At 38.2% G+C, this 12153-nt stretch overlaps 1 protein-coding gene across 2 annotated transcripts; it reads right to left on the reverse strand.

Annotated features, from left to right (window-relative positions):
• Positions 1-4748: 4748 nt before the first annotated feature.
• LOC126621813 (glycolipid transfer protein 3-like) lies at positions 4749-10009 on the reverse strand. Of its 2 annotated transcripts, XM_050290405.1 has the most exons (6): positions 9678-10009; positions 9382-9437; positions 8826-8956; positions 5548-5683; positions 5092-5235; positions 4749-4988 (listed from the first exon to the last, which is right to left on the reverse strand). In XM_050290405.1, the coding sequence occupies exons 1-6, from the start codon at positions 9874-9876 to the stop codon at positions 4953-4955; spliced, it is 702 nt and encodes a 233-aa protein (XP_050146362.1). In that variant the 5' UTR covers positions 9877-10009; the 3' UTR covers positions 4749-4952. The 2 variants fall into 2 exon arrangements, with proteins under 2 accessions (XP_050146362.1, XP_050146361.1); XM_050290404.1 differs by lacking the exon at positions 4749-4988 and having other exon boundaries at positions 5029-5235.
• Positions 10010-12153: the final 2144 nt, after the last annotated feature.

Here is a 12153-nt window from a genome sequence, read left to right on the forward strand (position 1 = left end):
GAGAGCTAATCTAATCCAAACAGGAGGCTTATCAAATACAAAACCGCTAATATTCATATTAAAATTTCAGTTAGCCTGACGAATCCACCACAATATTTTTCTCTCTGTAAATGTGTTTCAACTCACACCTTCTCAATTGTCTCATCATTAATTTGAAGCTATATATGCTTAACTGTGTCCAGAGAATGAAAATTATCAACTTGGGTTTGTTTCAACAACACAACAATAGCCTTGAAATCCATCTCAATGCTAAGATCAGTAACACTTATCAAAAGCAAGTTGTAAACCAAAGTATAAACTCCATAGTTCAACATCACAAACCCGCCCTTGCTCCAAATGAACAGCAAAGCCTCCTAACCAAAGCCATTATGATCCATCCACGTTTAGCTTACAAGTTTACAACAACCTATATTAAGATGATACTAAGAAAGAGAAATTTGTCTCTTCACATGTTTAACGAAAGAATTTACAAAAGCCTTCATCCATTCAGCCACATCTCCTACAATGATCGCTTTTTTGGATCAACAGGCATGACAAAATTGACATAAAAAATTTGCTTACTTCTCCATTTCCAAATATGCCAGCATCCAGTCCTTAAGAGCAATTCCACCGGGAAGAAGAGAGCCCAGCACCCAGTCAAAAAACCAGGCTGGCACCCTGTCAATTCACTCCAGCCTGTGAAATCGACTGGCACCCAGCCCAAGCCAGTCCACAGGCCGGCCTAAAATCGACAAACCTTGGGACCGGCCTATCTGACGTCAGTGTGACGTCGGAGGGCATATGACGTCAGAGAGGGAGTTGTTGTGGAGGCTGAGGAGCGGAGCTGGTCGAGGTGGGAGAGGATGTCGCGAGGGAAGGAACCACGGAGGGAGAACGACGGGAGGACGAAGCGACGGCGTCGGAGGTGTGGAGATGCAGGAGGACGGCGTCGACGGCGTCGGAGATGCAGGGGTGGACGGCGTCGGAGATGCAGGGGTGGACGGCGTCGGAAATGCAGGGGGATGGCGTCGGAGATGCAAGGGTGGATGGCGTGCAGAAATGGAAGGTTTTGAAGAGGAAGGAGAAGGTGAGCTCACGGGAGTGAGCTGGAAAAGAGAGAGAGAGGGAGGGAGAGAGAGAGAGAGAGAGAGAGAGAGAAAGAAAGGATCGAAGAGGGAAAGGAAGAAAGAAGAAAAAATAAAAAATAAAAAAAATGATAAAATATTAATTGATATGAATAAAATAATATAATATTAGATAGACTGGGTGCCAGCGTATTTTTAGGGGTGGAGATGCTTTGGCCTATTACTGTTTACTGGGGTCTATTACTGTTTAATTGAGTGGATAAATGCGCTGGGTGCTGGCACAAAGTCCTTAGGGGTGGACTTGCTCTAAAATCAAGATTCTGGGCTTTCCTCGGTTGCCTTGAAACTCTCATAACTTTCCAAATACACAGGTATGGGACAACCTTTGAAAATATGAGCAATGGATTCAATTGGTCCGCAACAAGTATTACAAGAAGGATTAGATATTAAATTTCTTCTAACTTACTGCTCAAAGATAAAGCAATTTCCCTTTACTCATCAACCAAAGAAAAACTTTTAGCTTAGGTCGAACATTAATTTTCCAAATAGAATCCACAAGTATCAGACCAATCCTCTCCATTACGAAAAATGTTATAAGTTGACTTGCCTGTGGAAATTCCATTAAAAGCACATATCCAAATAACTTTATCCACACCTGCACCAGTAGTACTAGCAGACTAACACATAATTTTTTGAACCATATCCTATGGCAACATATATCTGAGTTATTAAAATTCCACCAACCATTATTTAAAAACTCTGAGACAACACAATCACCATTGGAGACATTAGCAGCATCAATAGTTTCAATTAAAGGGACATTTAAAATCCATATATCCTTCCAAAACTTCACTCTCTCACCATTACCATTCTGCAAATCAGGCATTTTTAAGAAGATTAGCTCCATACAGAATCTCTTTCCAAATATAAGAACACTCAGTTCTTTGATGAATTTTGAGGTTTAAAATGGAAGAACCTTTCAAATACTTGACTTGATAAATTTGAGACCAAAGACTCCTTAGCATGAATTCTCCACCCCAACTTGGCCAGCCTACTTCATTACACTAGCTCTTATTCCCCAAACAATAATGTCACCATGAGGCAACCATTTCCTATGCAAGAAAGTCCTACCTGCGAATTCATCCCAAATTCCTATTGAGAACCAGAAACTGCAAAGAAAAAACGAGGAGAGAGTTTCACTAGAAGATATTCTTCTTATACAAGCTTGGCTTGCAACTAGCATCGATGTTGTGCATGGAAATGACCAACGAAAGACTACATATTGGGGTCGAATAGTTAAGTATTACATGAAGTACAAGACATTTGAAAGAGGGCGAGATGATAGATCACTAATCCAGCGGTGGGGAACTATTAACCATTCTGTTAACATTGGCTTGCTGAAGAAATGAAATCTTTCAAATAGACTTGGAATGTTCTCAGTCTGACCTTCGTTTCCTTATTTGAAATGAAGTCTTTCGAATAGACTCAGCTCATGAAAAACATTAAGATTGGGTGCTGCTTCTTTCTTTCTTTCTTTTTTTTTTTTTTTTTTTTTAAATTTAGAAAATAAAAAAGAACCTGAAAATAACAGTACAAAAAACATGCCATGTAGAAATCAGACTGCTCAATCTTAAAGAAGAAAGTTCAAAGTTAGTTAACCAAATCTAAACATGACCATATATAATGATCTAACTAAATACAAACATGATCATATATAATTATGACCTATGTTTGTAAAATCAATCTACCGCCAGATTAATATGGTCAATAGTGTACTAAGGAATCTTATATAAATTAGTAGAGAAGAACTTGAATAGGATGAGTAAACTATCATGCTGCCTTCCATGTCAATAAAACAATGATATTGTTTGGGCCGAGATTTATTTTCGGCCCGGAAGGCCTTACGAAACGGTTACCGTGGATCGTTTAATTCATGGGCTTCCTAATCTAGGTCAGTCAAGTCATGCTGCGAGACGAGTAATCGAATCCTGGCGCAATAAGGAGTCTCAGCGATATATGGATATTGATAACCCGGAAGTAAATCTGGCTTGATAAAGGACTGGGTTCAAAGTCATAGTGAAAATAGGACTGGTCAGGATGGTGTTTGATTAGAAGAAGAAATCCTAATCCAAGTAGGGTTTTAACTCGATCTAGACAATACCTGATGCTATAAATAGAGGAGGCTATACATCATTCAAACCCCCTTCAATTCAACACACAACTGCCCTGCGCAAATTCTCTCAACAACCTTGAGACTTTTTTTCCTTTTCTTCTTTCGCCAACACACCTTCAGTTTGGATAAACAGCACTGTGAAGGCAACCGGTGATATCTTCAGTCGGCATAGATAGCACTGTCACCGTAAAACCAGCCAGTCTCGCAGCATCTTCAGTCGGCATAGATAGCACTACGTCGAGGGTGACTAGTTATCTATCCAAGTCTCGGTCGAAAAGGATTCCCGAATCCTTATTGGTTGAGGTCATCTTATTAGCCTTCTCGGCGAAGTGAGGTGTTACATTTTATTAGGCTCGGCACATTGCACGCCGAGTTAGTTTATGATTGGATACTCTCAAGTGGGATTTAGAGTTCGGCATTCTGACGGCCGAACCACGTTTATTGTTAAGACATATATCCGTTTTGAGTATTTGTGCCCTTACACTTTGGTGTCGATTCGGCGTGAGTTTACTCTGACGAATACCATCACTGTGACCGAATCCGACGACGACGATTTGTGAGCTTCGTAAGAATAGTAACCTTGTCTTCAGGTTCTAGAACCTGAAGGCCGAGAGTGTTCCTTCCTCGGCCGCAGTCGCGAGATTTAGAAGTCAGCAGAGCACCCAACGCAACATCAACAAATTTTACTCCTTGGCCGTGCTCGGCTGACGAGTTGGCACGCCCCGCATTCAACCAAATGACGTAGTTAGCTTATAAATTACTCGGTCTGCACGCCACGTAGGCTTGGTAGTTTTTAGGGTCAAGATGAAAACTTATACTTGTCTCTACTTCATTAGCGTGGGAAGCCATCGTGATGGTGTAACCTGCTATGTATGCCCTCTTTATCTTGAATAATTGAGAGACTACGCCAAGCTATTTAGACTTTGATGATTAACTGTTGGATCGCTGCGTTTGAATATCTCCCTTCAAAATTAACATGATGAATCGTATGAGGTAGTCTTAAAGCAAATGTCTCAACCTTCAAAATAGAAATAAAAACCAAGAGGAACGAACCGATTATCTAAAGGTATGAACATTAGAATTTCCTTCAGAAGCAGCATAGCCATTAGGTCTAACATTCCTATCAAAGTTTATTTTTATATAGTTAATTTGTTTGGAGAGGAGTCCACATCATATTGTTTGGAGTTTTTTTTGTTTTCCATTTTTTAAGTCCAACCATTTTCGAGTTGTTGGAAGCATTTTCCACTGTAAGCCTCGAGCCATTCCCTTTGGTACAACCACTTTTAAAACCACCATGAGCAGCTGCTTGAACTACCATATTCATAGCCTTAACAACCACTACAGAAACATCACCAAAACGCCTCTTAAAGCCCAAACTTTAATCAAATACAAGGGAGTTTCATGCATACGATCTCTTGCTAAACTTGTGGGTCCTTAGTTTTCAAACCACACGCCCTTGAAGTCAAGCCTAATATTTATGATTTACGAGTATTTTCCATTAAAACTGTACAGAGGAGAACATAGCTAGATAGATCATAGATGTTCCTTCATGTTGAGATACATTAGATAATACTTAATTAATTATACGAATCACGAAGACAATTTTGCTTATCATAACAACCAAATACAATTTGCACATATTTACATAAATAGGAATACTGGAATCTTTGACTTATGGCTGTACACATTAATTCTGCTTTGTTTACGTGTGTACCTCAGTTAGATTTCAACCTATCCAAGTGATAAATTTTCTGCAAAACAAAGTATAATCAAACATGTAAAACACACACGTTAGCCAAAGAAGGGAAAAAAAGCAGCAGCATTGGGTAAGCGTTGGGTTGTCGAATAGTTTACCAGAATCGAGTGGATTTGTTCCAGATAGGGCACAAGTAAGGAAACTAAGGTCTCTATTTCCAGCTTCAAGTCGTCATAGTTTTCATCTTTTGCCATGAGGCTACTAATGAATGTTTCATTGTCTGGCACTAGCATTAGAGCTACCTGCATACAGTATATTTGTTAGTACTCCAAGTAGAATTTGATATTGCTCCATGTGATAACATAACGTATGTGCCATGGGTTTGTTAAATTTTAAGTTTCAACTATTCATGGTCCTTCTAAAAGAAACAAGCTTATATCATGTGGCAAGCATGGTCTTAGACTTAATACAAGACATCAACGCATCACGCGGTGTTAACATCCTTTTGTTGAACCTAATGAATAGCTAGATAAGTTGCTTAAGTTTGGGACAATAATAGTGGAATAAATAATGAATAGCTATCTAGCTTTTGAAAAAAAAGAAGAGAATAATACTTTAGAAGCAGCTGATGAAATCCATCTATGCCATGGCTTCAAAGTAATGGTATAAGACTCTTCCACTGCCTGCTTCATATTTTTCCCGGGATCTCTTACTAAATTTTGCAATAAGGCCACTGTAAAATCTAGGGATCTGAATGTAGAACAAACCAATTAATTTATAACGAAAATGAAGCATCTTATACAACAAGTAGTTGATACATCCAAGAAATATATAGTGCCAATTATGCACCTAAACAAGGGTTTAGGTACTATAAGGTTATTAGCATTAGCAATGAAAGCGAACTTTGATGGCATAAGTAAAGTCTAACTCAAAAATGTAAAAGTGGGGCCGCTTGGTGAATTCTAAATAATTGAATACTTATACAATTCCTCGTTTACTATTAAAGTTTAGTGGTATTCCTTCACTTGTAATAAATATATTTAAGATTTAAATCTCGTGAATAGCGTGTTCATAACCAATTAATTCCTCCACCACTTAATATAAATATATTGTTGTATTAGAAAAAAATAACTGTACAACTGAATGACATAAGTTATTGGGGTTGTTTAGTTCCCGGGGTAGTGTGAGCATTGAGGCTGAGATAGTTTGTACCATTGTTAACTTTAAAGTTTGGAAGCGTACACGTAATTGATATAAACTTACGAACAAAAAGCAGAGAGCATGTTCAATGCGAAATATATTATGGATGTAACCTAAAGCTATATAGACCAATCGTTGTTTATTTCTGAAAGAAAAAGAACTAGCCAATATTTGTGTGTATTGAGCAGTTTGATAATAAATTTGTATTTAATTTTTAGTTTTAGTTTTTCTTTTTGTGAAAATTAAACTTGTTTTGTAATTGTTTTCAGTTTTAATAAAAACAAAAAACTGACATCCTCTTTTGTGAGTTACCAAAAGTTGACATGATTTTCGTTTTCAGTTTTCATTTTATTTAAAAACTAAAAGCAATTACCAAACAAGTTTTATTTATGTAAGAAACTAATAGATGTTTGTGTTAAAATTAAGTTGATTTTGATTTACCTATCACCGAAAATCTAATGGCTAGTAGTAAAGTAAAGTTAAAATTAAAGGTTAATCTCAGTTAATATCATGGCTTTCAATATTTGGTACATGAAATTTTTTTCATTCCAAAGTCATATCTCAAGTTTTAATTTTGAGACAGTTTCATACATCCGTTAAGTTTTCTATTAGAAATTATGTTAACTGATAACGTGACGCTCACGTAAACAATAATTGAAAGCTACATGTCAATATGAACCCACTTCAATATTAAAAAATTAAAAAAATACAAAATAAGAAAAAACCCACCCCGTCTTCTACCTCCCCAACCCCCTCCCCTCCTTCTTCCCTCTGCAACCGGCGCCCACTTCAGGGTTGTATACCCACTAATTCTCTCTCTTCCTTACCCTCTCTCTCTCTGCCCCTCATGTCTTCTCTCTCTTTCATCATTTCACGCTGCAACAACGGCATCGTTGGCTCCATCATCGTCCGCAAGCTCCAAGCCCTAGATTTCACCAACCTCGTCCTCTGCACCAGCTCAGAACTCGACCTCACCCTCCAAGCCAACGTTCAGTTCTTCTTCACCGTCGAAATACGCTAACTCATAATCCTCCTGGCGGATTTCATCGCCGTCAATTGCAGTGTATGTGGGTTTTGCCCTTGCTTGCATCCTGGCTTCGAAGTTAGCCAAATCCACCCTCTGAATGTGTAATTCCAGGAGCACCGGGCACACCAGGAGGAAAATTGAAAAGGCCATGAAAGCTAGCCATATCCATTCTCCAAGATCCTTTGTATTTGCCTCCAAGATGGAACAACCCTGACCGCCAATCAAGTGGAGTTCATCTATAATAAAAGACTAACCTTTTGAATCAATTTCCATCTTCCATCTTTCAATTTCCATTTTTTAATCAATTTCCAATTTTGTTGAATTGAGCAAAGGTTTGGGCTCGGAAGTCAAAGAAAGCTGCGAATGGGTGAAGAATCTGAGCATTGCTCCTCTGTGATTTCCGACGGGGCAGAGGAACACACGACAAATACCCATTCATGGTCATGAGCACCGCTGATCTGAGCTACGCTTCCTAAGGGTTGACTGAAGTTGCGAGTTGGTGGGGCGGTTTTGATTGGTGGGATGTTGAAGTTTTTGTTGGAGGGTGGCAAAATTGTTGGATCTTGGTGGTGGAGGTGGTGGTGATGGTGGCTGTTGTGGTGGGCAGCGGCTGTGGGTTTGGGGGAGGACTGGTGAGTGACAGTTTCTGGGAGGTGAGACTTTCGGGGTTGTCGGGATTTGAGTCGCCACCGCCGGGAAGTCTAGCACAGCCCAGAAACTTTTTTTTTTTTTTTTTTTTAATTTTTTTATAATTTTTTTAATTTTTTTAATATTTATGTGGGCTTCATTACACGTAGCGCCTAGTCACTGTCCACATGAACGCTACGTCACCACTTAACAGTTAATTTAACAGCAAACTTAACGGATGTATAAAAATGTTTCAAAATTATGACTATATGTACTACTCTGAGATAAAAAAAGTTTCATGTATTAAATGTTGAAAACCAAGAAACCTCGTAATAGTAAACTGAGATTAATCTTAAAATTAAATACAACTTATAAGTTTTGTTTATCACATAATAATCAGGCAGGCAACAGCAGAGCAACACCATATCACCAACCGGGAAATCCAAGATCGTCAGGTTGGGAAGACGGTAGGGTAGGTAATACAACTTATATCAAGTAGTTCTATTTTTAAATACTTAAAGGTTTTGTATCATAAAACTTCACACATACTGAATCACACATGTGTTTAAGTTGATCAGGACAATATTAATATTGATTACCGATGAGTTAATTATTAGTCAACTCTCTAAAATCTTGGTATGAACTATTAAATTTGGAATAAATAAGGGCCCATTTGGATTTACGATTTCAAATCTAGGGATTATATATATGACGTTATAAGATAATATTTTTTTTAGATTATATAATCCATGGAGATTGGGACAAGAAGGAAATAAAGAACAAAAATGAATTTCAAAATGATTCCCTTCATACAGTCATTTTAACTGCATTCTATATAATTTCAAAATTTTGGGAAACATTTAGCTTTATGGTTAAATCGAAACTATATCTTTTAAATTCCTCCTTCCAAATGGAGAAGGTTCTCGGTGTTTGTAAAACTCAACAATAATATCATTCATGTCTCACATAGTCAAGGGCAAACAAAGTAATTAAATATATTTGTTTAATTACCTGGTGATGAGCCAATTAAATAATTACCTGGTGAGCCAAACAAAGGCTCTACTACAACTGGTAACGTTTCTAGCAATGCCTTCTGTCGCCTCGTTTTTCAACATGTCAACCATATTTGAATATGTTGGAGGATCTGATTCATGTTTCGTTTCCAACCTCTACACAGATAAGAATTGGTAAAATGGTTACTAAAAAAAGATTAATCAATCCCTTGATTGATTAATTAGTTCAAATTGCCAATTAATTATGTAATGATATAATCGAGAGCAATATTACATGAAAAGTCAAAGGGAGGTAGAGTGGACTTAAGAAAGAAATTTTCACATTGGAAATCCATTGCTATTGGATAAGAATGCTTTATTCAGACACTTGAAGCATGTGAAGCATCTTGGTTTTCTTTGTAATTATTACTACATGAAGGTCCTAGAAGGAACAAAATCACGTTTTCTTGCAATGCATATATAAGAACAATATTCTATACGTGTGTATAAATTGTTCGTAAATAGATACTGACTGAATACACTTACTACAATACATATGCACATATATAAATGCTAAGATTGGTTTTCTTTGTAATTATTACCCGAATATTTTGATGGACATCTTGGCTTAGAACAGCCATTGTTGGTCCTATTTTATCTGCAAAAGGGCAAAAACAACCGTAAGTGGTATTTGATTATGGCAGGTTGCGTGTGTGCGATCGCGTTTTTCAAAGCATCAAAGACAATCTCCATTGAAGTTATACTGACTGAATATACATTCTCAAAGTTAAAAGTAAACCCTAGAACCTAAAGAGGAGAGAACAAATATTCTTTGATCCGATCATACGAGAGAGAGAGAGAGAGAGAGAGAGAGAGAGAGAGAGAGAGAGAGAGAGACCAAGAACTTGAAGAATCAAGGTGCAGAGAGAAAGAAAAGGCCTGGTGGGAATATGGGCAGCCTCGTGAGCATGATCACCACCACCATTTTCAGCCGCTGGGACCAGTATACCACCTTTAACTTTGACCATAACGGAGAGTTCTTCAATGGCACATCTAATCTCTGATCCCATATTCTGATCCATTAACTTCCTTTTCATTCTAATTAGGTTTTCTTGGTTCCAACTTCACAGTGGCTGCCGAAATCTTGGATTTATAGAGAGAGAGAGAGAGAGAGAGAGCTTCGAACTATATGTTTGCATCATTGTCGACGTAATCTTCTTGTTTAATTAGGACTTGGTGATGGGTCACGCCATATATGCCCCCCAATTATTTGTTAATTAATTGTTACTGGATATAGACTAGTGTTGATGAGAGCATGACCAGCTTTCATTGATAATTGTTATTATTAATTTGTTTCTATATATCCTATGGTATCAGATGTATTTCTGTGTATTGAATTGCTCCTCTTATATGGATTACTCATTGATGGCGACCTTAATTTTGACCTGTGACTGTGAAATAACATTTTATTCATCGCTTGATCTTTGTAGTTATCCTATACCTTAAACCCTATATATAAAACCAAGTGATTCCTCAAATGAGCTTCTGACTCTCTTATACTGCTTATTCCAAATTATATTTTAACCAATCTATTTTAAGTCCTCCCTCATAGATAACTCTTACAAAAAAATTGCTAAAATCACAAAATCAATTTGATTTAAATGGCAGTTATTTTAGTGGTTCTTAGCAGCATGATATTCGTCTATATTCTTCATTACAATGGATATGTTAATGATTTTGAATTTGTTTAATTTTTATAGTGATGATAATAGAGGATGCTCTGGAAGAAGGTGAATTGACCTTATTTATTGCAAAATTGAAGAACAGATTGCATACATTTTTTACAAAGGCTTTAGCAAGGGATTGATTTGAGTAATCTGAGGATGGCCTTGGGAGTGAAATTGGCAAAACATTTAGAAGGGAGTGTTGATGTGTACAGCCGGCACTCCATGATCACGTCGAATCCTTATGAAAATGAATCCAGAACAAAATCGCGCTAAAGCTAGGGCGTCACCCGTAAGTGGCGCGCTGTGTGGCCCGAGCACAGTGATAAGTGAGCAAGGGTCGCTGTATCTCCATCGGCACCCGGATACAGTGTTAAATGAGCAAGGGGGCCATAGAAACTTCTTTTCGAACGACTCCACTCAAAGTTGTTTGGGAGCATATGCTCCTATCAACTTTACCCGGGACACACAAAAGAAGTACTTTGATCCTATTAGACGGGGGAGGGTGAAGAAGCTAGGACATAAGGGTAGAGTTCAAGAGAGCAAAATGCGTTTAGGAACGTGGAATATAGGAACCTTAACGGGAAAATCTATGGAAGTAGTGGAAGTTATGGTGAGGAGAAGGATAAATATTATGTGCCTACAAGAAACTAAGTGGGTTGGTAGTAAGGCAAATGATCTAGAAAACTCAGGGTTTAAACTTTGGTATTCGGGCACAAATAGAACGAGAAACGGTGTTGGCATCATCGTGGACAAGACCTTGGTACAAGATGTTGTAGATGTCAAGAGGGTAGGAGATAGAATCATGGCAATCAAGATTGTAATAGGACAAGAACTTATCAATGTGATTAGTGCGTACGCACCTCAAGTAGGGTTGGATACGAGTTCGAAGGAGAAATTTTGGGAAGATCTTGGAGACTTGGTGCAAGGAATTGCTCAGACGGAGAAGTTATTTATAGGAGGAGATTTAAATGGACACGTGGGCAGGGAGACAGGCAACTATGGAGGTTTTCATGGTGGCCATGGTTTTGGGGAGAGAAACGAGGATGGGGAAGCTATCTTGGATTTTGCAATGGCATATGATCTCTTCTTAGCCAACACCTTCTTTAAGAAGAGAGAAGAACATGTGATCACCTACAAGAGTGGGTCGTCAAAAACACAAATAGATTTTCTTCTAATGAGGAAAGGGGATCGTATAACTTGTAAGGATTGCAAAGTTATACCAGGAGAGAGCGTGGCTAATCAACATCGCTTGTTGGTGATGGATGTACATATCAAAAGAGTAAGACAAAAGAACAAGACTTGGAAGTGCCCAAGAACTAGATGGTGGAATCTAAAAGAAGAAAAACAAGCCATTTTCAAAGAGAAGGTAATCACCCAATGTGTGTGGGATAGAGAGGGGGAAGCTAGCCAAATGTGGGATTCCATGGCTAGTTGTATCCGAAAAGTAGCAAAAGAGGTATTAGGAGAGTCCAAGGGCTTTGCCCCACACCAAAAGGAATCTTGGTGGTGGAATGAGGAGGTACAAACAAAGGTGAAGGCTAAGAAGGAATGTTGTAAAGCCTTATACAAGGAGATGACCGATGAAAATGGTGAAAGGTATAGAAAAGCGAAGCAAGAGGCGAAGAAAGCTGTCAGAGAAGCTAAGTT

Source organism: Malus sylvestris, chromosome 5 (assembly GCF_916048215.2).
Source record: "Malus sylvestris chromosome 5, drMalSylv7.2, whole genome shotgun sequence".
Classification (NCBI taxonomy): domain Eukaryota; kingdom Viridiplantae; phylum Streptophyta; class Magnoliopsida; order Rosales; family Rosaceae; genus Malus; species Malus sylvestris.

Coding starts and splice junctions, on each gene's coding strand:
- LOC126621813 (XM_050290404.1), bottom strand. CDS start 9,876: ATGAAAAGGAAGTTAATGGATCAGAATATGGGATCAGAGATTAGATGT. Junction 9,438..9,677: donor CTTGATTCTTCAAGTTCTTG/GTCTCTCTCTCT, acceptor GCCCTTTTGCAG/ATAAAATAGGACCAACAATG. Junction 5,684..8,825: donor GCCTTTGTTTGGCTCACCAG/GTAATTATTTAA, acceptor TTCTACATTCAG/ATCCCTAGATTTTACAGTGG.